The sequence below is a fragment of the Engystomops pustulosus genome, chromosome 8 (genome assembly GCF_040894005.1).
Source record: "Engystomops pustulosus chromosome 8, aEngPut4.maternal, whole genome shotgun sequence".
NCBI lineage: Eukaryota > Metazoa > Chordata > Amphibia > Anura > Leptodactylidae > Engystomops > Engystomops pustulosus.
Genome location: NC_092418.1, coordinates 92,627,504 through 92,653,639, shown reverse-complemented (window position 1 = coordinate 92,653,639; position 26,136 = coordinate 92,627,504). Strand labels below are relative to the sequence as shown.

The 26,136-nt window shown below is 41.7% G+C and overlaps 1 protein-coding gene across 5 annotated transcripts in view; it reads right to left on the bottom strand.

Moving 5' to 3' along the window:
• The window catches only part of LRP2 (LDL receptor related protein 2), a 144,697-nt gene that overhangs the window by 84,751 nt on the left and 33,810 nt on the right, over nucleotides 1-26,136 (bottom strand). For all 5 annotated transcript variants that reach the window (XM_072121786.1, XM_072121787.1, XM_072121789.1 and 2 more), the window contains exons 3-12: nucleotides 24,425-24,541; nucleotides 20,869-20,985; nucleotides 16,079-16,189; nucleotides 12,415-12,528; nucleotides 11,331-11,447; nucleotides 9,837-9,980; nucleotides 5,788-5,907; nucleotides 3,174-3,302; nucleotides 2,771-2,940; nucleotides 2-225 (exon numbers count right to left, since the gene is read on the bottom strand). In XM_072121786.1, coding sequence (XP_071977887.1) covers nucleotides 2-225; nucleotides 2,771-2,940; nucleotides 3,174-3,302; nucleotides 5,788-5,907; nucleotides 9,837-9,980; nucleotides 11,331-11,447; nucleotides 12,415-12,528; nucleotides 16,079-16,189; nucleotides 20,869-20,985; nucleotides 24,425-24,541 — 1,363 coding nt within the window. The remainder of the gene's footprint in view (nucleotide 1; nucleotides 226-2,770; nucleotides 2,941-3,173; nucleotides 3,303-5,787; nucleotides 5,908-9,836; nucleotides 9,981-11,330; nucleotides 11,448-12,414; nucleotides 12,529-16,078; nucleotides 16,190-20,868; nucleotides 20,986-24,424; nucleotides 24,542-26,136) is intronic.

Sequence of the window (26,136 nt, the reverse complement as noted above, 5' to 3'; positions counted from 1 at the left end):
CCCAACTGTTGGATCAACTGCTATTCCTCTAGGATTGCCCAAATCTTCTGCTATTAATGTTATGCGATTCTGACCATCAAGATCTACCATATCAATCCTGTTGACGCTGTTTTCAACCACATAAAGTTTATTGCTAATCCAGTCCACTGCTATGTTTTCGGGTGATTCAACAGAAACATTCAGGACTTGCCGAACATTGGATCCATCAATATCCACAGAAAACACCTGAATAAAGATTGTTAGGGGAGAAATGGGTCTGTTAAGTCCATTTTTTTCTATGCAATGGATAAGATATTTCAAATTAATTAAGAGAATTGATGTTGTATCAAGTTATATCCAAACAGTAGGTAATATTTTTTAGAAGAATGAGAGCTCCCCCTAATGGTGGTTGGCTGCAGATAGAATTTGATAATTTATGGAACAATTAAAGTCTCCAGACCCAATGGTAGTTGGTATTCCTATAGAAGTCATCAGACAGAGATGCCCATGTGCAATAGTCTGGAGGTAGGTGCTAGTCTCAGAGGAGCTAATATTTATGTCAAAATTTTTTGTATGGGAATAATAATAATATTTTTTTATTTATATAGCGCACACAGATTATGCAGTGCTGCAGAGTTTGCCTAATCAGTCCCTGTCCCCAATGGGGCTCACAATGTATGTTTTGGAGTCACAATCACAATGTATGTTTTGGAGCGTGGGAGGAAACCAGAGGACCCGGAGGAAACCAATGCAAACACAAAGAGAACATACAAACTCTTTGCAGATGTTGACCCTGGGACTTGAACCCAGGTACCCAGCTCTGCAAGGCTGTAATGCTAACCACCTATGTGGGAACGCACCTTTAACTATACAGGGGATGGGGACCCCTGGCACTGGATAACTGGAGCTGCATGCAGGGAACATGGAAGGGTGAGTATATGTTTTTGAATATGTGTATAAGCTTCTGAAATTTGAAAACCCCTTTAACTTTGTAGCACCAAACACCATTCTTTACAGGTATAGGGTCACACTTTATGCTATCCTAACCAACCAGTCTGAAAACAATGACCTGCTTCAGTGCCTTCTCCACCAGGGGATCTGTTACAGCACAAACACAAATATGCAGGAAAAAAATTTTGATTTTTATCATTCAAGAAAAAAGGCACTTTTACATTTACCGCATCAGGTTTCCAAAAAAAAAAAGACTAATAAAAGATTGACTCATTTTGAAAGAATGTCCTCTATTAGGCATTTTGACTCCATTAAAAATAAATGGGAAATTGCACAAGACGTTCCGTATAATAGAAGGCTTTGTTTCATCCATATCGTGTAATACAAGCATAAAACCTTATTAAAATATTTGTCAGATTGTTTTCTATCGTTGTCTCCATTTTTGAATACCTTATCCATAACTTATGAGAGGCTTTTCCTATTTTATGTCAGCAAAAATGATTTGTTGTAGTAAAAAGTTGGAATATTTTCTAATAATTGTGTTCTACTTTCTTAACATTTTAATGATTTCCGCTTGCGGTCAGTGAATTAAAGGGGTTGTCTCATTATTAGAAGCTATTTAAAATTAAAGGCAACCTGGCAATCAGCACACTATGACTGGGGGGAGTTGAACCTCTTGCCTCAGGCAGCACTACCTTGCAGCTGGTAGGAATAGATTAAGAATTTATAATCCCCCATTCTGCTAATAGATCCAGGTCCAAACAGATGACTCCCACTTTTTTGGCATTAAGACCTATCTAGTAGATAAGTGATAACTGCATCTGGATAGAGTATCCCTTTAAAGTGCCCAGTACTGGTGTCGGTCGAACACTACTTTGACTGAAGGTTATTCTTCCCACTTCCTCATACAGTATATGCTTACAATGACAGGGCCCGAATCCTCTGCAGACCCTGGGCAGAAGGTTATCTTTCATGGGAACAAAGCATCAGGCATGTTGAAATCCAACATGCCTGATCATTCTTCCATTGAAATCTGTTAACTAGCAGGATAACTAAAGACAAGGATATAGATTTAGTGCTTGCTTTTATGTATTTTATGCCTGATTAACACTGAAATGCGTATAATAGACAAATAAAGAATTTTGAATCATATCACGATCCAAAATTCAAGTGTCTTCCCGGATAACTCTTCCTTTTATCCTCTGGGCTTTGTGATAAAATGTATTACGTTTTTCCAAATTATGAATTTTGGTAATTTTGAAATGAGAGCAGCAGATAAAGTTTACGTTCCCACCTATTTCTCGAACTACCCATATATCTTGTTCTGCAGATCACAGAATGTTCTGAAAGATGAGATTCTTATCTCTAATATAGCATGAGCAGCAAATTTCTAGGTGCCATAGAACTGGAAATAACGGCTTCCGACTTTCCCCCTCCGGTCTCTGTAACTCATCCTAGGCAAAATGGCTGTGGCATATGGCTATGAATTCGTTTTTTATAGCTAAATGGGTGAGATTTTACTTACCTGTCATCAGGAGCCCTTTTTCTGGCTCCCCCATGTACCCATAGGGAATAGTGCACACATTGCCGAAGAGTTTTTAGCCTCTCCCTTGGGACTACAGACACAACTCTGCATACAGAAAGGTAAACTTTCATCTAACTTATCTTTTTTGCAGAAACAGATAGTTTTACTATAATAACTCTTTGGCAATGTGAGCACTATTCTCTATGGGGACATAGGGGAGACAGAAAAAGGGCTCCTGATGACAGGTTCCCTTTAAAAGAGGGAATTTCATACCCTAACTGAGGAGGTCTGGTAGGTTAATTGAGAAATATATACCTTGTTCTGTACAGTGTCCGTCCAAAAGACTCGTCGAAGCGGAAAATGGAAATCCACCCCCACTGCGATTCCCCGATTCTGTGAGGGCACCAATGTCCGGTAGTTGTTTCCATGTGGATCGCCAATAAGCAGATCCCGTCCATTGGAGAAGATTAACCATGGCGGACCGGCTGGAAAAGCAAGACAAGGTCATGGACATGGAGCTACAACTTTTTGGATTTAAATGTGCCCTTTTCTTCCCAAAATATTTGAAGAAAAGTCTTCAGATCACTGGAATACTATACACTAGTAAGTCGCTACAAACACAGACCACACTTTGTTCTGGAGATGCCAATATAAGGCTGGAGATGCCTCAGCCATGACATACACCCCCCATACTCCATTGTAGGGCATTGGTACATACTGGAGGTGTTGGCTCTGCAGTGCTTGTTGTGTTCCAGTACATATCCATCCACACAACCACAGTGATGACTGCCCATACGATCTTCACACAGCTGGTCACATATTCCCCATACCTGGCAATCATTAAAATCTAGAGGAGAAAATAAACAATTATCACATTATTTTAGGAAATAATTGCTAATTACTTCAAGCAGTGAATGTTTGTGATCTGTCTATCTACTATCTATCTACTATTTATCTGTCTATCTCGTATCTATCTCTTTCTCCAATATATCTACTTAGCTAGCAGTAGCTCAACTTTAAGCAGCTGGGCCCCAGTGCAAAAACTGTACCAAAAACTGTACCAATGGGGGTCATTTATCACATCTTCCTTTTGTTTCGCCGTAATTTTTTGCCCTTTTCTTGCGCTTTTTGAGCCTCTAGGCTCTTTGTCAAATGCTGTTTTCATTTGAGACCTTTGTCTTTCCTATGCATGGTCAGGACTAGGATGTTTTTGCACAATTATTTACACCCTTTGAGCCGCAAATCAATATTAAATCAGGCACCAACATCTGGATGCAGGAAGCAAGAAAAATTTGGCGCAAACCAGGATTACTGTACACAGCAAACTCTCGCGTACTGCTGGAAAAGGGAGTAAGACATTGAGAGAAATAACCGAATGCGCCCAAAAAGTCAATAAAATGCAACTAAAAAACATGCATCAGACTAAGATGAAAGAGGCTCTATACCTCTCATATGGGAAAGAGACACCTAAAGGTCTCCATGTGGCTTCCAGGCCCGTGTATTTTTTCCGTTCTTATCTATCTATAGAAGTTTTATCCTATATCTCTCTTCTATCTATATATTCTATCTACAGATCTTTCTTTCCCATAGCCATCAACTTGTATCTATCTCTCATATATCTATCTAATATCTATGCCATTATCTATCTAATATCTATCAATCTATATATCCCATATCTCTCTTCTATCTAACTTTCTATCTAAATTTCTATCCAATATCCGCCTATCTATCTCTCATATATCCCTTATCTCATCTATCTATCTATCTATCTCTCATATACCTTATCTCATCTATCTATCTAAAGTTTCAAGAAAAGTCCAGAGCACAACAAAGTCGTCAGTGATAGAAGTGCAAAGCTGTAAGATCCTTTGATTAGAACTTTGATTGCTACCACGGAGTGCTGCCTATTTTTGGAGATATCTATCTCCTATCTATCTATCTATTTATCTATCTATGTATCTATGTATCTATGTATGTATCTGCTGTATCTGTCTTTTATTTTCTACTTCTCTCTGATCTACATAGATATTGTGATCCTATCCTGCTCACAGACAGGTTTTGAGGTTCCTCAGGAGTAGTAAAAACTCTCCTGAGCTGAGATACTTATCTCTTCTTTATTCCTCATCTCTCTGCTGATGCAGGCAGATAATACTGGCCTGTTATATAAGATATCAATGCTTTTATAAGCGCTTTGAAGTCAGGACAGATGTCAATATCTAGTTACCATAGAAAGCTGTGTTTGTAGCCGTCTCACAAGATAATGTGGAGGACAACTTTAACATGAAAAAGAACATCTTCAAAGTGAGCGATGAAGTGCCTTCTATATTTACCACTGCTGATACTGGCCATAACCATAGCACCTGAACATTGCTGATAGTCATGTGATGTCACACAGGTACATGGCTCGTTATAAGACAGAGCTCTGATTTCTCTCTGTAATACTAACGAGCCGCGCACCTGTGTGACATCACATGACCAGGGATATAACGAGCCGCAAACCTGTGTGACATCACATGACCAGGGATATAACGAGCCGTGCACCTGTGTGACATCGCATGACCAGGGACATAACGAGCCATGCACATATGTGACATCACATGACCAGGGTTTTTATACACAGCAAGTAAACAATGACGCTTCCTATAGAATGACAGCAGCAGAGATCTAGAAAACAGTGAGGAATTGATACTGAAAGTATATTGGAAAATTGGATAACTTTTCATTACAATACAGGTAGTCCCCTACTTAAGAACACCCGACTTACAGACGACCCCTAGTTACAGACGGACCCCTCTGCCCACTGTGACCTCTGGTGAAGCTCTCTGGATGCTTTACTATAGTCCCAGACTGCAATGATCAGCTGTAAGGTGTCTGTAATGAAGCTTTATTGATAATCCTTGGTCTCAAAAATAAAAATTTTTTGTCTGGATCTACAATTATAAAATATACAGTTTCAACTTACATACAAATTCAACTCAAGAACAAACCTAAAGAACCTATCTCGTATGTAACCCGGGGACTGGCTGTATCAGTTATTTGTTGAAAGTGCACAACGCCTTTAAGGTCCTGCATAACCTCTGCTTTTACTGGGCCATAATAAGGCACATTGAAACACAGTTCTTTCACACACAGTTCTTTCATATGTCATGGATGTAATATAATATGGATTTAATACTAGCAAGGCTTATGTGTTGGATTGATATGGGAGGTTCCCTCCGTCAGATATGGCTGTAAATTAGCACAGCAACCTATATACTTCTTTATACTAAAATATGGTATCATGTTTGTAATGTCAGTCATCATATTTTGCAGGAAATAATTTTTCTACTGACCAATGCAGGTGCGGCTGTCGTTTGCACTGATGACGTATCCTGCCGGACAGAAGCACGCCCCGCCAGACGGAGAGGAATGACATCGATATGTGCAACTCAGCGCAGCACAGTTACTCGTACCTATAATAAGATGATTAGAATATACATCAGATACATCAGTCATAAGGGGGAGACACATTTAAAGGGAGTCGACCATCACCCCCTCCCACTAAGCATTATAATCTAATAGCAGCATATTGTAGAGAAATATTTCCAACATACCTTTATTATTCCTGACCATTATGTAGTTTCTGAGAAATCCCCATTCTAATCCGTACACTAATGAGGTTGTTGGTGCCTTATTAGCATAAAGATTGAACAGAGAATATCTCAGAAATGGCATAACCAACAGAAATATTAAAGGTCAATTGGACATCACAGTGCATTTCTCTACAAAAAGTAGAGTAGAGGTGGTGGACTCCCTTGCTGAATGGTAAAAAATTTATATTATATCTGGTCCCCTAATCTACAACTTCTCTAGGTTCCTCCTTCTTGATGCGAGTGGAAGTCTGTACTCAAGCTATACTATGTAATAATCTCTAAATGCCTGAGGAAGCGAAGATCTGATATACTGTATGTAAAGGAAAGCTTAGGTAGTAATTACGGAGCCCATTGATCCTTGTGATTTACTGAAGATTATGTTGGTTGACCCGCTGATCCTTATATTACTCATCAAAGTCGTGGTCTTCTGTTCGTTGCTTGCAATCTGGTGTACTAGTTCCATTTACACCACATATGGGCAAGCAAATTATTTAATCCTCTAAGGACATACATCCTCCAGAGGAGTAAAGTTAGTTGCCTCAACTTCCATTTGCTAGTAGGTCTTAATAGGTGACCCAATCTCAGGCTCTTTTCATTGCCTTGGGCAGGACCAGCCATATATAGGCTTTTGGACAACCCCTTCTATGATGTGATGCCATACAGGGGCACATTTACTTACCCGGTCCCTACGCGATCCCTGATCCAGAGTGTCCGACGAAGATGAACTCTGCCGCGATTCACAAAGATCCTGCATGTGTCGCTTCCTCGCTCAGGTCCACCAGAGTTCACCATCTTCTTTTCCCGGTGCATGTAAGTGCTTGGCTTGCGACACAATTTTAAAGTTAAATCCCGCAGTTTGTCGAATCTGTCGGATCATCCGACGGCCTGCCCCTGGTTGCACCAAAATCCGATCGTGTGCGATACAAAGCCCTTCTAAATCCCTGTCTTGTCAGCGCAATCCCCAAAAAGTTGGAAAACCCAATGAAAACGCGTCCGCGGGACCCTTAGTAAATAAGCCCCATTGTGTCTCGGTCAACAGTCTCAGGTGCCAGGATATCTATGGTGGCCCATCAATGGCTGTGTGGCCTTCTATGCTACATACCCATAAAGAAAGCTCTGACACTGAGCAAAATGTATTACCCTTTAAAAATTCGCCATATTGTGTCATTTTCCTTACAGTACATGCACTCTCCGTTCATGTCACGGCAACTTCCTAGAAGACAGCTACAACCATTTTAGGAGAGACCCAAGAGGAGCGATGAATATCTGGGTTGTCGACTCACTTAAAGGAAACCTACCATTTAGAATGGTAGGGGTAAGCTGTAAGTACCGAGCACCAGCTCAGGGTGAGCTGGTGCCGGTACTTACTTTCGTTAGTGTTATAAACCACGGTATCGCGGTTTTAACACTTTATAAACTTTAGAGCAGAAGACGCTTCGGCGCTGCACGGAGATGTTGCGCGGAGATGTTGCGCGGAGATGTTGCACGCGCGCGCAGCTCCGAAGCCCCTTCTGCTCTAAAGTTTAAAAAGTGTTAAAACTGCGATAATAACACTAACGAAAGTAAGTACCGGCACCAGCTCACCCTGAGCTGGTGCTCGGTACTTACAGCTTACCCCTACCATTCTAAATGGTAGGTTTCCTTTAATGTTGTAAAGAACCAAAAATTATTCTGTTTACATGAAATATGATTGATACATTTGGATAACTGAAATGTTATCAGGCCAGACTCTCTTAGTCATGGCATTGCCCAAATTAAGACCTCAGAATGATTGACTCAAAGAACATGTACTAACTATTCAGCGAAAACATGAGAGACCTTAAATGGCTAATTGGGAATTTAATTACAATATTTCATGGATTTCAGGAAGGGATAACTCCACTACAGCTGGAAAAGCAGATTGCTCACCCCAGCCGGCAGCTAAACAAGACCCACAACTGGCATCTGCTCAGGTCCAAGCCGAAATCTCAATACAGCTCAAGGGCACAGAGGCAAACTATATTTTTTTTCGGGGAGATGTACTTAGATCAAATTAGATTTTGGACAGCTGATAATTTGTTTATTTTTTTAATTCTGTTGAAAAAGAATAAAAGTTTATGTACTGCTAAATAATTTGCAATACAAAAAATGCCATTGTATGGCCTGAACATATTTGGGATCTCTCTCTTTCCAAGACTCTTATTGCTTATTGGGGGTAAGTGCCTGATTAATGGGATTACCACTCATGGGAGCCATTGGGGCTCATTTATTAAGGGTCTGAACGCCGCACTTTCGTTGGGTTTCCTGAATATTTTTCCTGAAGCTTTGCGCTGTATTGCCCCGGGATTTTGGTACGCACGATAGTTTTTTGGCGCCTCGGCGCTGGCTTGCGCGACAGAAACCAGGGGCAGGTCGTCACAGAAACCAGGGGCAGGTCGTCGGACAACCAAAGGATTCGGACAAATCGTGGAATTTAAAAAAGGATTTGTGTCGCAAAGTCAAGCACTCACATGCACCAGGAAGAAGAAGGTGAACTCCGGCGGACCAGCAGCGACACATGCAGGAACTCGGACGCACGATCTTAGTGAATCGCGCTGGACCCAAATCCTAGTCGGACAACGTACGGCGGGATCATGACGGGACTGGGTAAGTAAATCTGCCCCATTGAGTACATTCTTGAAAAAATGGGTCCTGTATCCTTAATTTATGGCTGCACATCAGAGGTCACCAGACAACGTATGTTTGAGGTCGGTCTAAAATTAGACTTGGATTAGCATTAAATTGTAAGTTAGATTAAAGGACATCTACCACCAGGATGAAGGATTGAAAACCAAGCACATTTACATTTTAGTGGGTGTCCCCTATGTCATTTTCTGCTGTTCTTTTAGCTTCTTAGGACCTAGTTTTTATGAAAAAAAAAGCTTTTGAGTTCTATCTCAATAGATGCATAGATGTCAATGTCAATTGACACCCCCTTGAGGAAGCGACGGCGAAACGTACGTCGGGGTGCTGCGGTGGTGGTCTGAGAGCTATTTATACGGTTGGTAGGCACCTATGTATATAACGCCTTTTCTGGGCAAATATATTGTGTGGTTCCTGTATATATATATTTATCGTGTTCTCTCAAGATTAATTTCTATGCCTATTCAGGTGGATGTGTTACTAACTGTGTTTGTTGTTGTGTATTTTAGGTGATGATTTTAATAATTGTTTTGTCTTTTTGATTGCCATGTTGAAATAAAGATTGAAGGTTTTATTAAATAGATTATTGCATTATGACTTTATTACTGTGGTCCTGTACGCTGTTATTGGTATTCATTTTGTGGATAGTATAGGGACTTGTTATTTTGTAGTGGTTATCTTTATTGGTATTCATACGTCAGGCTCATTTGAATAATTTTTTTAGGGCATAAGAAGCTACAAGAAGAATGGATCCTGCCAGAAGGGGGACACACCAGCATGTCACTGTGCTTGGTTTACAATCCTTCATCCTGGTGGTAAATGACCTTTAACTACTTTTCCAAAAGGTCAAGTTGGATGTATGAAAAAAGTTCTACTCACCTCTTCGATCCCCCTCTGCTCCATTCCCAATGCTACCCAGTATGTTGGGGTGTCATCACAGGACCAAGAAGTGAAAAGCGGCAGGGGACTGGGGAGTAGAGGGGGATCTGTGAGGTGAATAGACCCTAATGTGAAGATTAGAAATAAAATAATTAAAAGGAAGGTGAAAATATAATTTCAACTGTTTCAAAAAGCTGTTTCAAACTTACTGCAGTTCCTTCCTGCTGTGGTATTTGATTCATCCTCTCCAAATCGGCATTGAGCTGTCCCATCACAGACTTTATCAATAGGAATGCACTGGCCAGACGACGGACAAGACCATTCTTCAGGGCCACATTCTCTCAGCCCAGTGTCTAAAATACAGAGAGAATGGATCCTTAGTCTTCCATTGGATTCCAATGGACGGGAGCTTAAATACATATTGTAGTCAATAGTTAATAGAAAATAATGGTGTCTGAGATATTGAGAATAGAAGACCCAATGGAGAAAAGTCACCCTTAGGAGTTAATTAATGTCCCATAGGCCAGGTACAAGTTGGGTAGCAATCAATACCAATTATCCAGAAAATGTGTGGAAAGCAAGGACTGCTATGAACACCAACTATATGTACCTATATACAGGCCTTGTACAACAAAGTACACAAAATAAATGTATAAATACCATAATATGGAAAACACAAAATTTTATTGAACAAAATAATAATACACATATGATCACTGCAATAAAAACAACCCATAAAATCAATCCCTGGTGGACTAAAAGTACACCGCCAATCCTGTACAATCACATTGTAAACCACAGTCAGTCAATTCATTACAAGTGTAAACATAAGGTTTCAATGTAACACACAAGTCAATCAATATAATATATTACAAGTGTAAACGAGGGGTTATAATGTAAACCTAATCTAAATAACATGGAACCTGGTAGGAGGTCATATAAACCAAACAAGACAAAATAAAGTGTATCGTGCAAAATAGCATCTACATGCCTACCTAACATCATTACCCCCTGAGGAAGCGACGGCGAAACGTGCGTCGGGGTTGTCTGGTACAGCGCCACATCTCCTGTTCAATATGCAGCCTGGTTGGTATATATAGCTATTTTGCACGATACACTTTATTATGTCTTGTTTGGTTTATATGACCTCCTACCAGGTTCCATGTTATTTAGATTAGGTTTACATTATAACCCCTCGTTTACACTTGTAATATATTATATTGATTGACTTGTGTGTTACATTGAAACCTTATGTTTACACTTGTAATGAATTGACTGACTGTGGTTTACAATGTGATTGTACAGGATTGGCGGTGTACTTTTAGTCCACCAGGGATTGATTTTATGGGTTGTTTTTATTGCAGTGATCATATGTGTATTATTATTTTGTTCAATAAAATTTTGTGTTTTCCATATTATGGTATTTATACATTTATTTTGTGTACTTTGTTGTACAAGGCCTGTATATAGGTACAACAAGTTGGGTAGCAGTTGTTGAAGATGGCTTATATTGACTTTTCCAGTCCTGTGGGACATTTTTAAGGCCCGGTGACTCTTGTGCACCCATTTAATCCTTTGAAGGATACTTGAACACACAATCCAAAGATCTTTTCTATCATTTGCCAGAAAATAGAAGGACACCATTATGATGAAGGTGACCCTCACAACTGTTTTCATGTCTACAATTTACTTTACAAACTTACCACATCCATTTTCATCAGCATTGTCATCACAGTCATCATCCCCATCACAAAGCCAGCTCTGGTGGATACAGCGACCGCTGGGGCAGGTGAAGTAATCTCCTTTACATGTCGGGTAAGCTGGGTAGAAAATAATAGCATATGGTTACTTAGTAGTAGTAAATCACCTACACAGTTGATCAATTAAATGCAATGTAGATTGCAGGGGTTCTCATTGAACCATGGTAGATTATTTGACTAAAAATGTACATAAAAATTATGTAAATATTATGTTAACAGCTATGGAGCCTCAAAGTCATTTGCATACTCTTGAAGCCTTTTTTTTGTTAAAAAAAACAAGGGCATAAGAAGCTAATAGAAGTGCAGATCCTGCCAGAGGGGTCACACACCAGTATGTCAGTGTGCTTGGTTTACAATCCTTCATCCTGGTGGTAGATTTCCTTTAATTTTGTAGGAACATAAAACTGTTTCACCCACAAAAGGCTTTGAGTTTTCTTTGCTGGGAAATGCATACACTTAGAGCTTCAATTTTAAGTTGGAATGGGCTGTGGTGTCTTTTTAGGTTTGCAGATTTTGTCTAAGCCCCCAGACACCACACACTCTGAAGCTCTGTGAGCGCTGTCAGTTTTGGCTGTGAAGCAGGGGGGCTCCAGACAGGAACAATAGCACATGTCTGCCAGCCCCAGACACAGTGGGAGTGATTAATGAGTATGAGGGTTTGGTAAAAGTGACACCAAGCAACGTCTTCAGATAATGGGACAGAAGTTTGAAAGTTTGAAAGCTACAAAGACTCTGCAATGTGAGCTTACTTAAGCAAATACAAGCTTCTTGTAGAGAAAATCAAAAACGGTCTCATAACTGAGCAGTGGACGTACTTTAAATCTGTAATCTACTGTACTCACTGGCAAAGCTCCATTGATATGCCTTGATCTTGGGGGGGGTGGTAAGATGTCACCCCCAACTCCCCCAATGGTGCCACATTTTAGCAGTTCACCCACACATCTAGTGCCCGGCTTTTTAAGTATTAGTTGTTGATTCTCATATGATTAGGTTGGAATAATAAAGTATAATTAAAAGTGAACATTACTGCAATTCTTTTCATCGCTTCCATCTCCGCAGTCATCGTCATGGTCGCAGATGAAATCCCGAGGAATGCAATCGCCGTTTGCACACTGGAATTGGCTGGTCAAACAACTCTGCGCTATAAAGGAAAGACAAGGAGAACACAATGTAACTAAATGGAGAAACCTGATGCAAACTAAAGTAGAATCCAGGCTTAAAGGGGTTGGCCACTCTTTAACATAAATTGCCCATGTGCTTTTACTGCCTTCATAATATTCCCTGAATGTTCATCAATTGATTCATCATCCCCGATGCTTCCTTTAATGCTGTGTGCAGACTCTCTGTGCACTTGCAGGGACCTGTAGAAGGAGATTTTGACTCAACTTGCTCCACCTCTCCCTGTGTCTGTCAGTGAGATGGACGGAGAGAAAAAACCTGGAGGCTGCCATTAGGACGGACTGAAGTAGTGAGAAACAGGAAGCTTTGCATGTATAGCGGGCAGCATGGTAACCAAAGGAAAAGGCTGAAGCTCTCATAGGAGGCAAAGACACAGGTACATATACATGCAGAGACATATCTAATGGAAGAGATTTATTGAAAAGTGGCCAACCCCTTTAAATATGTCATAAATGTGGATTCAAAGAGGATTTGAATGTGGATACACAAAATAGGAGGTAACAAAGTGATGAGTGGGAGTCCAACTGCTGGGACCTCCTCCAATCATATGACCTACACCGAACTCCATCCTGATGACCCCTCAATCTTACTAATTGCTATAAGTTAAGCATATGACCTGCCACTTAATTCAATACTACGGGAGCATCAGAAATTGTAGAGCGCAGAGCTCAGCCATGTCAGGCAGTCCGGCTGGAAATAAAAGTTTCACTTTCTAACTATCTTATAGTATTAAATTGAGCGGCAGGACACATGGACAACCCGACATTATATCAATTAGTGAGAACCAGACCCCCTTTCTTGTGATCAGTGGTTGACACGTTCTCATAATCATTGGGGACCTCCACAAATCAAGTTTTTATTCCCTATCCTGTGGCTGGGGTAAGGAATAAGAGAAGTTTGACATCGGCATTTATTTTTCACAATGATTTTTCACTGAACTCATTTTGGCTTTTGTACACATACAGATTGGTTTTGTCTTCCTGGCTTCAGTGATTTTTGTTACTGAACCATTCTTTTTAAAGTCAATATGCACTTTTGGTCTATGCCCTAGTCTGATATGGTTTAGAAACTACAGCAGGGGTGATGTAGAGATATCACTATACATAGAGTTTCTTTCCCCCATAAACCTTAAATAGACCAATCCTCGCCATCTATTATAGATAATATGTACAAAGCAAGATGGATACCATAATAAAACATAACTTTTAATAGCTAATATCTACAAAAATCCCTTCTAGGGAGATCTTTCCATACACTGTAACCCCTACTAATTCTGCATAACATTAATGCACATCTTCATTGCCCTATCAATTGTCATTTCTAGAAACTAGTGGGTTATTGATTTTATGAATTTAATCTTCCCTAGAAGGGATTTTTTTAGATATTAGCTATTAAAAGTTATGTTTTATTATGTTATCCATCTTGCTTTGTACATATCCTTTTCAATGTCCTTTTCACACTTAAAATTTTCCTCACTGATCAGTGTGAAAAAGTCAATTGAAAAGACAGGGTCAGTAAGGCATCAGGGTGAGGAAAACAATCTGTATGTGTCCATAAATGGACATGAAAAAAACCCAATGTGAAACCACGGTTAGGCTACATTCACACTGCCGTATGGGTGGCGTATATATGGCCGACGTATATACGGCTGACGTATATACGTCCTATATACGCCCCCCATAGCCGGCAATGGGCGCACGGTGCCGTACAGGAGCGGCACCATACTGCTCCATAGCTGGAAGCAAAGCTAGGACATGTCCTATCTTTTGCCGGAATACGGCGCCGTGCGCCATATATTACTACGGTATGGTGGGCACACTGTGTGAATGTAACCTAAATCTTTAAAAAATCCCTATGTGTCCCTATGACAACAATAACAAATTTAACACCAAACGTCACGTCCTTAAAGAACATCTTTCTAGGCTATATTATAGCTCTTGTTATGGCTTTACACTTCAACTAGTAGCCGGATTTAGTGGCAGCATTCCTAAAATGAAATCTGAGCAGATCATTAGGGAGGACTTAATGAAAAAAATGCATATTCATTTATTTGCTTCATTGATGGATCATGAAGTTGCATTTTTACTAATACTGTCCACCAACCATAGCAATCAGAGGATCAGTAGATCCAAGTATACTACACTGATCAAAGCAAATACCTGACTGGTTGCTGTGAGATACAACAGACTCGTGTTATATGATCCATTTTATTAAAAAAAAACCTCCAAGAGCTTTACAAGTCCTATCTGCTGCTGGTTCAGTAAAGGAATGATTTATTGATAAAATTCAGCAATTGACTAGATAAGTAATATGCACATTAAAAAAAGATATTATAAAGAAAGGTCTGTAATAAATATGAGACAGACAGAAGAAAGAAAGAACGGGAAAAAATGCAATAGATTTTGATAGATAGACCAGAGAAATATGAGATAGATAAACATGTGCTGCCATTTTTTATATTACTAAATAGATAGATAGATAGATAGATAGATAGATAGATAGATAGATAGATAGATAGATAGATAGATGATAAATTACAGATAGATAGATAGATAATAAATTACAGATAAATGATAAATTAGAGACAGACAGATAGATAGATAGATAGATAGATAGATAGATAGATAGATAGATAGATAGATAGATATGAACAAAAGTAATTCAGGAGCACCAGTTCATGCACATCCTGGGCTTAAAGGGCATCTACCACTAGGATGAATGGTTGTACGCAAATGAGCCTGAGGGGCTCCAGGCTCCATAGGTGTTAATGGCGCCTGGAGCTTCTCAGGCTTATTTTCATACAGTCTTTCATCCTTTAATAAAACCTTTACCAACACATTTCAAAAGATGACAGGACACCAAAATTCCATCAAAAACGTGTTTAATTTATTTCCAAAAATGCTCTTTTTAATGTAAGTTTGGTGTGCTGACATTATTAACATTTTGTTATAGAAAGAAGAAAACAGATTAAATAGAACTGAGGAATTAATAGACGAAAAAGAAAGAAAGACGTAAAAGAAAGAAAGATAAAAAATAAAAGAAAGAATTGATGGAAGGAAAAAGAAAGCTGGAAAAGAAAGAAAGATGGAAAAGAAAGAGATAAAGAAAGATGGAGAAGAAAAAAAGAAATGAAAAGAAAAGAAAGACAGGAAAGAAAGAAAGACGGAAAAGGAAGAAAGAAATAAAGATGGAAAAGAAAGAAAAAAGAAAGAAAGACGGGGAAAAAAAACAATGCAACTACCTATTGCACTGCTGTAAGAGTAAATCATATTACATCTGACTTATTGCATTTTACTACTCAGGTACAAGCACATGCTGCAGCTGCAGGGTGGTGGTATATAAGGAATATATAGATATGTAGATATATATACTATTTATACCTTATTGGATTGTGTGTAAGGACTGTGCTTTCCACATGTCACTGGTTTAATGCAGGGGTTGGAACTATAGAAGTTGTATTATCTACTCCAGCCAATACATAGTATGAGATATAGCACAATCCTATCACTTACTGCAGTTGGCCTCGTCTGATGCGTCCCGGCAGTGGACAATCCCATCACATCTCTGACTTGTATTGTAGCAGGCTCCGCTGGCACAGGAGAGCTGACTGCACACAAGGTATTCTGTAAGGGGGACAGCAAGGTTTCCACATATTATCTATATTCTATACTGTGTATCCATGACAAATGGCTAAAATAAATCACAATACAACTAATTCCTGGTTTTAAATTACATCCTAAAGTGCAAAATAACAAATAAGAACTGGAAATATCTATTGGTTATGAATGAATTTATTTTTAACACCTTTGATCATGGTGACTCTACAGAAAATAAGAGAAATACATTAAATAAGGACACATAAATGTGGGACTTGTTTATACTATGCTGGTCCACTATGGGGGTATTATACTGTTTGGTTGTACTTAAGGGGATTAGGAATGTAGAAGAATAGCATCTTGTATTATGCAAATCATTTTTTTGTTACTGATCACATAGAATTGAATTTACTATAAAGGAAAAACCGAATAAGAAAAAGCTGTCCAATAAAATAGTTGGAGAAGTTCGTAACTATGAATTTTCCAGGTGTACAAATGCAAGATTAGGTAAGACGATCCATGATTTAAAGGCCAAAGGTTATAACATGATATTCAGGAACTACAGAGGATAAAGCTGAGTCGTTGAAAAAACATTTTAAGACCATGGGGATTTTATCGTACAGATTTGCTTTAGAGATTTTATCAGGACAATGCCATGTGCTCAGACCTCGTACAAAGGCATGAATAGTTCATTAATGGTGTACCAGACTCTATGAGGCACATTTACTTACCCGGGCCTGTGGCGTTCCCCAATCCGGCGCGATTCACCAAGATCGTGCGCCGGAGATGCTGCATGTGTCGCTTCCCCGCTGAGGTCCGCCGGAGTTCACCTTCCTCTTCCCGGTGTATGTGAGTGCATGACTTGCGACACAATTTGACATGTTAAAACCCGTGCTTGTCCCAATCCGTCGTATCGTCCCACGGCCTGCCCCCCCCCCCCATTTGTATTGCGTTAAAAAACGGTGCTGATGCGCCAAAATCGAATCGTGTGCGACAAAAAACCCTTCTAAATGTGGTGCACATCGGAAATCGTCGGATACTCTGACTATAGTGCGGTACGCGGTCCCTTAGTAAATGAGCCCTTCTGGCTTTTTGTCATGTATTCTTTATGCATAGGAATAACACCCACAAACGGACCAACAGAATATCTGACCTCCACCAATGAGATTATGGAGAAAAAAAATGGGAATGTTAAATTTTACAACGCAAATCCTTATGTTCTTAGGGAAATTAAATAAATTCCACAGATTTCTGACAATGGTTACTTCCCTCATTTATTCAGAACACGAAGATAGATGTCAGAAATCTACACTATGTGGGTATAATAGTTGCATAAAGATGAGCACAAAAGCACAAAATAACAAAAGACACATGTCTAGGATAAATTGGGATTGAAGATTGGAAGTAAGGCCCAATCCGCGAGGCCTCACACTCCATATGGGAGGGTAGAGTATAGCAGTGCAGTTATCGCATGGTGTAGTTCTAAACAGATGGGGTTTCCGGGTTACGTTTAAAGGTCATGAAGTTGGGGGACGGTCTGACATGTTTTTGTAGAGCGTTTCAGAGTATGGGGGTAGCCAGGGAGAAATCGTGCAGATGGTTCACGGACATTTATTTGAAAATCAAGCATGGATAAGCCAGGGACACTTAGTCATAGATCTTGGCACCATGACTGCGGTAATCTTCTTAGATTTATAGCCTCCTTCCTTCTACAGCCAACTGATAAAATTATGCTAATAAGCTAATGAGCCTGAAAGGCATTTCCCAGAGCTCCTCCATGCTACAGATTCACAGGCTGTTACACTGTCTCCCCTTCTCCTCTGCTCACTCAGCACTTCCCCCTGCCTGATGTAACCTCACTGCAGCACAGTTTCCATAACTCCGGGTCTGGCGGCAGTCAATTCTCCTTGTAGTCTCCTTGTAGAGATGAGAATACCCTTAGCATTAAGCTATACACCAGGTTTCACACAGGACATTTTTGGCAGACAAAAATTATGCAAACTAGCCTGAGGGGCTCCAGGCTCCATTAACTTCTATGGAGAGTGGAGCCCCTCAGGCTCATTTTGAAACCTTTTTATGTAAAATCGAAGGCATAAAAAGCTTACAAAAGAGCAGAACCTGACAAAGGGGGAACACATCAGCATGTAAATGTACTTGGTTTATAATCCATAATCCTGATGGAAGATGTCCTTTAATTGATAACCTATATTAATATATAAATCAGATATTACTAAATATATTGAATATTTTATAAATGTATATTATCAATCAATAATGAATATTAATAATGAGTGGAATGTAAGCTTTTATGATACCTGTATAGGCACAGAAGGAGACATTTTTAACCCCTCCAGGGCCTTTCCTATACATTTTCCGTTTCCCCCAGTGAAATGTAAGGAATGTTATCATCTCTGGAGCCTGTAATGGTCATTTCACATAAAACAGCAGCACACTGTCTGATGAATAAGACACTTCATCTACTCTAATTAAATGGGTTATGGCTACAACATTGCTCAGATGTTTATCTCCGTCTGCATGGGTAGTTTTTCCTTCCGACTAATCCCATTAGCCGCAAAGTGGACTGGGCTTTAAAAACCCCTTGTCCCATTTTATGACATATCCAGGAGCCAAGTTACTTAATATTGGGGAATTTTTCAGTTGACTAGCCTCTTAAATAATGTACCGTAGTGAGGATCAGGATCAGGATCAGGAGGCCAAGAAAAGTTTGTACTACTCCTTAGGGATCTCTTTACTTTAAAGAACCACTAGGACTTAGGAGCTAAAAAAAAATCTCTTTCTTGGAGATGGTTTCCTCTACTTAATTGAAAGCCTTTGAAGTTAATCCAACAGATACAGTTTTTTTCTCTCCTGTTTTCTACAAAGTGATTTAGATGGAGAATTGTGGAAGTGCTGAATTCAGTAATAAGAGTCTGTAGAAAATACTCAGCGTGAACCTGATACATATGTTCCTGCAGAAGGTCGCCAAGGCGCTTGTTTGTACGTACAAGTTTAATGAAAGGAGAGGAACAAATATTATTTTCTACTTTCCACCACTGAACATCTTGAAATGCTAGACCTGTATTAATAGAGATTTTTAATTTCTTTTACACTTGATATCTGTGACGCCCTATTAGAACAAGTATTAGTACTCAATGTAGTGCTGATTAGGGTTCACACAACTAAAAAAAAAAAAACTAAAATGAATATTTGGATTAAATTACATTAATGTAAATCCATAGCATATATAACACATCTATACCCGTCGCTGTACAATTAAATCTGATGAGGGGTACAGAGATGGAAACAGAAAGAAGAGATGCTCCTTTAAGTCTATATGTGATACCCAATTACAGTCTATGTAGGTTTAGAGTGGAATGGGAAACACAGAAACAACTGAACATTTGGCAATAGGCAGAAATTAAGGTAAATACGTTTAGACTTTTTCTTAAAGAGGACCTGTCAACCAAAAAAATGCACTTTAGTAAGCAGCTCCTAGCGCTACCCGATTTTTAGCAGTGATAAACTGCTAGCTTTATTGGAACCCTCCGATAGGGCTAGCAAACACTGCAGCTCTGTACAATAGGAACGCTGGACTGAGCTCACAGCGGTCCGGCATATTCATGAGGGGGCGGTCCATGAATATGTTATGTTAGTGAGTTTAGGGTCCCAAATTAATCTGACCGGTCCTCTTAAAGTTATAATTATTTACTGTACAATAGATTATTTCGTTTTGCTATAACATTAGTGATACTACTGGCTCAAAGCAGGCCATGCAATGCTATGCTGAGGCATAATGGGATTGATAGCAACACACAAAGTGATGGGTAATGCTTAAAGGGAACCTGTCACCAGGGACCTCATTTTTCACTAAAGACAGATTGTAAAAGCCCATGACACCTGCAGTGCAAATCTGCCTCTCTGCCTTTTCTAAGCATTTGCATTACAATATAATTGTGTATTACAATATCCAACTTACTCTTGGATATTGACAAAATCCTGGGGTAGTCGCAGGGGCTGGGCTTTGGTTTGGATGCATTCAAAAAACAACATGTGACCTGTTTGAGCTGCAGGCTGTCTCCATGTTTGTGCTCCTGTACAGCTTGTCCCCCCCCCCCCCCACTGATGTCAGGCTGGCCAGGCTGTGACCTCTGAGAAGAAGCAGGAGGTGGAGCTGTACAGGAGCACAAAGGTGGGGGCCAAGCCTCTAAGGAGTGAGTAACAGACAAGCCACATGTTGTTTTTTGAAATGCATCCAAACCAAAGTCCAGCCCCTGTGACTACCCCAGGATTTTGTCAGCATGAAAGGTAAGTTATAATACACAATTATATTGTAAAGCAAATGCTTAGAAAAGGTATAAAGGCAAATGTGCACTGCAGCTGTAATGGACTTTTACAATCTTTAGTGAAAAATGAGGTCCCTGGCGACAGGTTCCCTTTAAACAGCTGAACATTACATTATTTAGTGGTCCCATAACACTTACATCAGTAATAGTATTGGCTTACATTTAGCATGTGATTCTCTGCTGAGACATAATGGGATTGATAGCAACACAAGGAGGAGATGGGGAGTACAAACATGGCTGAACATGAAGAAATAAGCTGAACTTAGGGCTATAAGTTTTGAATTTTGCTAAAGAGCTTCTTAAACGGTAAACTAACAATAAGATGTCAAATATTAGATTATTTGGTTTTGAGATAATACTTACGGCAGTTGCGTTCATCGGATCCATCTGTGCAGTCCTTCATCCGGTCACATTTATAAGCCCCTGGGATACACTGACCACTTAAGCATGTGAACTGCTGAGCTGAGCAAGTTCTCCCCACTGAAAAACGAAAGCAATTAATGGCACGCTGCTCTGTGTAAAGTATTTATCAGCCATGAAGTAGAAATCCTAAACAACTGTATACAATATAACAGATACACAAAGCTAATGTAGGGAAAGTGAAGCCAAATATTCTACATTTATTTCTCTAAAATTAGTGAAACTATTAAGCTTCTGTGCAATCAATTTACTTTATTTGTGATCAAGTATATCATATTTATAAATCTTGCACATAGAAATTAAATTTGGTGATAGGGATCTATAATACATGGATTATCCATAACTAGTGATGGGCAAACCCGTTCAGATACTGGCAGATAAGTCATGTGATGTCACACAGATGCACAGCTCGTTATATCACAGAGAGTAATCAAAGATGTGTGATACAACAAGCCATGCAACATCACATGACTAGAGATATAATGAGCCGTGCACCCAGGGCCGGCTCCAGGCTTTAGTGGGCCCCTTTATGGGCCGCCCTCCAGTAGTCACACTGCCCCCCCCTCCACCGCGTGGACACACGGCCCCTCATCCCCATGTACACATCCCCCCCTCCTGTATACACACTGCCCCCCCTCCCCCTGTTTACACACTGCCCCCCTCCCCCTGTTTACACACTGCCCCCCCTCCCCCTGTATACACACTGCCCCCCTCCTCCTGTATACACACTGCCCCCCTCCCCCTGTATACACACTGCCCCCCCTCTACCTGTATACACACTGCCCCCCCTCTACCTGTATACACACTGCCCCCCCCCCTCTACCTGTATACACACTGCCCCCCTCTTCCTGTATACACACTGCCCCCCCTCCCCCTGTATACACACTGCCCCCCCTCTACCTGTATACACACGCCCCCCCCTACCCCTGTATACACACTGCCCCTTCCCCCTGTATACACACTGCCCCCCTTCCCCCTGTATACACACTGTCCCCCTCCGCCTGTATACACACTGCCCCCCTCCCCCTGTTTACACACTGCCCCCTTCCCCCTGTTTACACACGGCCCCCCTCCTCCTGTATACACACTGCCCCCCCTACCCCTGTATACACACTGCCCCCCCTCTACTTGTATACACACGGCCCCCCTCCCCCTGTATACACTGCCCCCCCTCCTCCTGTATACACACTGCCCCCCCTGTATACACACTGCCCCCCCTACCCCTGTATACACACTGCCCCCCCTACCCCTATATACACACTGCCCCCCCCTATCCCTGTATACACACTGCCCCCCCTCTACCTGTATACACACTGCCCCCCCTCCTCCTGTATACACACTGCCCCCCCTACCCCTGTATACACACTGCCCCCCCTACCCCTGTATACACACTGCCCCCTCCCCCTGTATACACACTGCCCCCCCTCCTGTATACACACTTCCCCCCTCCCCCTGTATACACACTGACCCCCCTCCTCCTGTATACACACTGCCCCCCTGTATACACACTGCCCCCCCTACCCCTGTATACACACTGCCCCCCTACCCCTGTATACACACTGCCCCCCCTACCCCTGTATACACACTGCCCCCCCTCTACCTGTATACACACTGCCCCCCTCCCCCTGTATACACACTGCCCCCCTACCCCTGTATACACACTGCCCCCCTACCCCTGTATACACACTGCCCCCCCTCTACCTGTATACACACTGCCCCCTCCCCCTGTATACACACTGCCCCCTCCCCTGTATACACACTGCCCCCCCTCTACCTGTATACACACTGCCCCCCTCCCCCTGTATACACACTGCCCCCCTCCTCCTGTATACACACTGCCCCCCCCTCCTGTATACACACTGCCCCCCTCCCCTTGTATACACACTGCCCCCCTCCCCCTGTATACACACTGCCCCCCCTCCTCCTGTATACACACTGCCCCCCTACCCCTGTATACACACTGCCCCCCCTCTACCTGTATACACACTGCCCCCCTCCCCCTGTATACACACTGCCCCCTCCCCTGTATACACACTGCCCCCCCTCCTCCTGTATACACAATGCCCCCCCTCCTCCTGTATACACACTGCCCCCCCTCCTCCTGTATTCACACTGCCCCCCTCCTGTATACACACTGCCCCCTCCTCCTCCTGTATACACACTGCCCCCCCTCCTGTATACACACTGCCCCCCTCCTCCTCCTGTATATACACTGCCCCCCTCCTCCTGTATACACACTGCCCCCCCTCCTCCTGTATACACACTGCCCCCCCTCCTCCTGTATACACACTGCCCCCCTCCTCCTGTATACACACTGCCCCCCTCCCCCTGTATACACACTGCCCCCCCTTTTTACACACTGCCCCACCCCCTCCTGTATACACACAGCCCCCCAGTAAGTAATGTCCCCACACAGCCCCCCATGTTCTCCCCCTTCCCTGGCCCCTGTTATGTCTCTCCCCCCTCACCTCACACATGCAGGTCTGTGTTGTCACTGCTTTCCCCGGCAGGTCATGTGACCATGATGTCATCACAGGTCCTTCAGCCTCTGCAGCTCCTGCCGTGGAAAGCAGTGACTGCACATGTACTCATCGCGATCTGTGTCAGGAGAGGGAAGGAGCCTCCCTGGCAGCGGGGCAGATGTCCTGCTGACCCGGGAGCCCGAGTGGGCCCCTCCGGTACCCCGGGGCCCTGGCACTTGCCCGGGTTAGCCGGGTGCTGGCGCCGGGCCTGCGTGCACCTGTGTGACATCACATGATGAGGGATATGACGAGCCGTGCACCTGTGTGACATAACTTGACCAGGGATATAACGAGCCGCGCACCTATGTGACATCACATGACCAGGGCTATAACGAGCCGTGCACCTGTGTGACATCACATGACCAGGGCTATAACGAGCCGTGCACCTGTGTGACATCCCATGACTAGGGATATAACGAGCCGTGCACCTATGTGACCAGGGCTATAACGAGCCGTGCACCTGTGTGACATCACATGACCAGGGCTATAATGAGCCTTGCACCTGTGTGACATCACATGACCAGGGCTATAACGAGCCGTGCACCTGTGTGACATCACATGACCAGGGCTATAACGAGCCGTGCACCTGTGTGACATCACATGACCAGGGATATGACGAGCCGTGCACCTGTGTGACATCACATGACCAGGGCTATAACGATCCATGCACCTGTGTGACATCACATGACCAGGGCTATAACGAGCCGTGCACCTGTGTGACATTACATGACCAGGGCTGTAACGAGCCGTGCACTTGTGTGTCATCACATGATCAGGGCTATAACAAGACATACACCTGTGTGACATCACATGACCAGGGACAGATTTCTATCCACAGTAAGTAAATAATGAAACTTCCTATGGAATGACAGAAAGCAGAGCTCTAGAAAATAGTAAAGCATTGATATCAATTATTTAATGAAAGTGGACAAACACTTCAAGTTCAGGACCTTGTGGAAAACAAAACTCAAACTTACGACAGTGCTGCTCATCAGATGCATCATCGCAGTCTTCATCATCGTCACAGACCCAGGATCGCGTTATGCATTCGCCATCCCCGCAACGAAACTGATCCGCTGCACATGACCGTGGGGCTGATTTCATAGGGAGAAAATTGTATTAGTAACAAGTCACTAATAGGCCCAATAATTGTTAATCAAGTCAAGTTTCTTTTTACAGTAATAAAATGCAACAACAAAAACATCACCCATTGTCCTTGTGCCTATATATTTCTTTGCATGACATAATTTCCTTGTTGCTAGTCGAAATAAATAGACCCCGTTATAAAACCATGGGGTTCTTTGGCTGATGTTGATATCTATTGCATGATGGATGTAGCAACCCAACATGGTTCTTTTTTTTAATGGATACCATGATACAGATGTGGACAATTCCTACAATGGAAGAGCAGTGGGGGGCTCCAGTCCGATTTCCTTCCCTCTGGTCTGTTATATAGATAAAATATAAAATATTATTAATAAAATATATTTTGTCTGACTTTGCAAGCTCCTTTCAGCGTAAACTGCTTGTACAGGCGGTCCCCTACTTAAGAACACTCGACTTACATACAACCCCTAGTTACAAACGGACCTCTGGATATTGGTAATTTATTGTACTTTGGTCCTAGGCTACAATGATCAGCTATAACAGTTATCAAATGTGTCTGTAATGAAGCTTTAGTGTTAATCCTGATTCTTATGACAACCCAACATTTTTAAAATCCAATTGTCTGGGATAACAATGATAAAATATACAGTTCCAACTTACATACAAATTCAACTTGAGAGCAAACCTACAAACCCTATCTTTTATGTAACCCGAGGGACTGCCTGTACATGTATTTATAAAGTGTCCGAGACGCATTCGCGGCTGCACTATACCCAACACAACACAAAATTGTGCACTGAAAGGGATGTTCTATGCGACACATATCAAGAAGTATCCGACAGAATTGTGAAGCCCACCCGATATTAAATGTGCACCAAAAGAAAGTTGATGCACACTGTTGGAGCAGTGCATGGGGCGCCAAATTCATGAAGTACCTGCGCCACAATTCATGAATCTGGCGCCCTCTGCACACTACACAGGCAAACTGCACCTAGTACAGTTTGCACTGTTTTTGATAAATGTGAGCCAATTTCTTGCTCAATCAAACATTACTCTTTATAGACACAACTTCTTATCACTTCCATGTCCTGGCCTCCCCAATGTCCAAATAGAACTTCAGATAACCACCTTTGCCGCACTACTGTACCCAGCAATCCACCTACATTGCTAAGTCTATTATCCAGCTCTGAGATGGAAAAAGTATGGCATTGTGCCGGACCACTACAGCAAACTATAAAGTTGTTTGTACATTACAAGAATCTGTTCATTATAAAGTACTAAGCAACTACAAAAGTATCCCTTTGAAGGTATTAGAAATCCAAGGATCTGCTCCCCGGGCTTGATCTATTATATATTTGCAACTTCAAGAGTTTCCATTTGACTTTTATCATATGCATTACTCCATGCGCCGGCTATAAAGTTTAAAAAGTGTTTTAAACCGCAATACCGCGGTTTAAAACACTAACTAAAATAAGCACCGGCACCTGCCACTTCAAGTGGTAGGTTTCCTTTAAAGGGAACTTGTCACCAGTAAACTAGAATTTCATCTTTTTTGTTAAATCTGAACCTTTTACCTATAAAA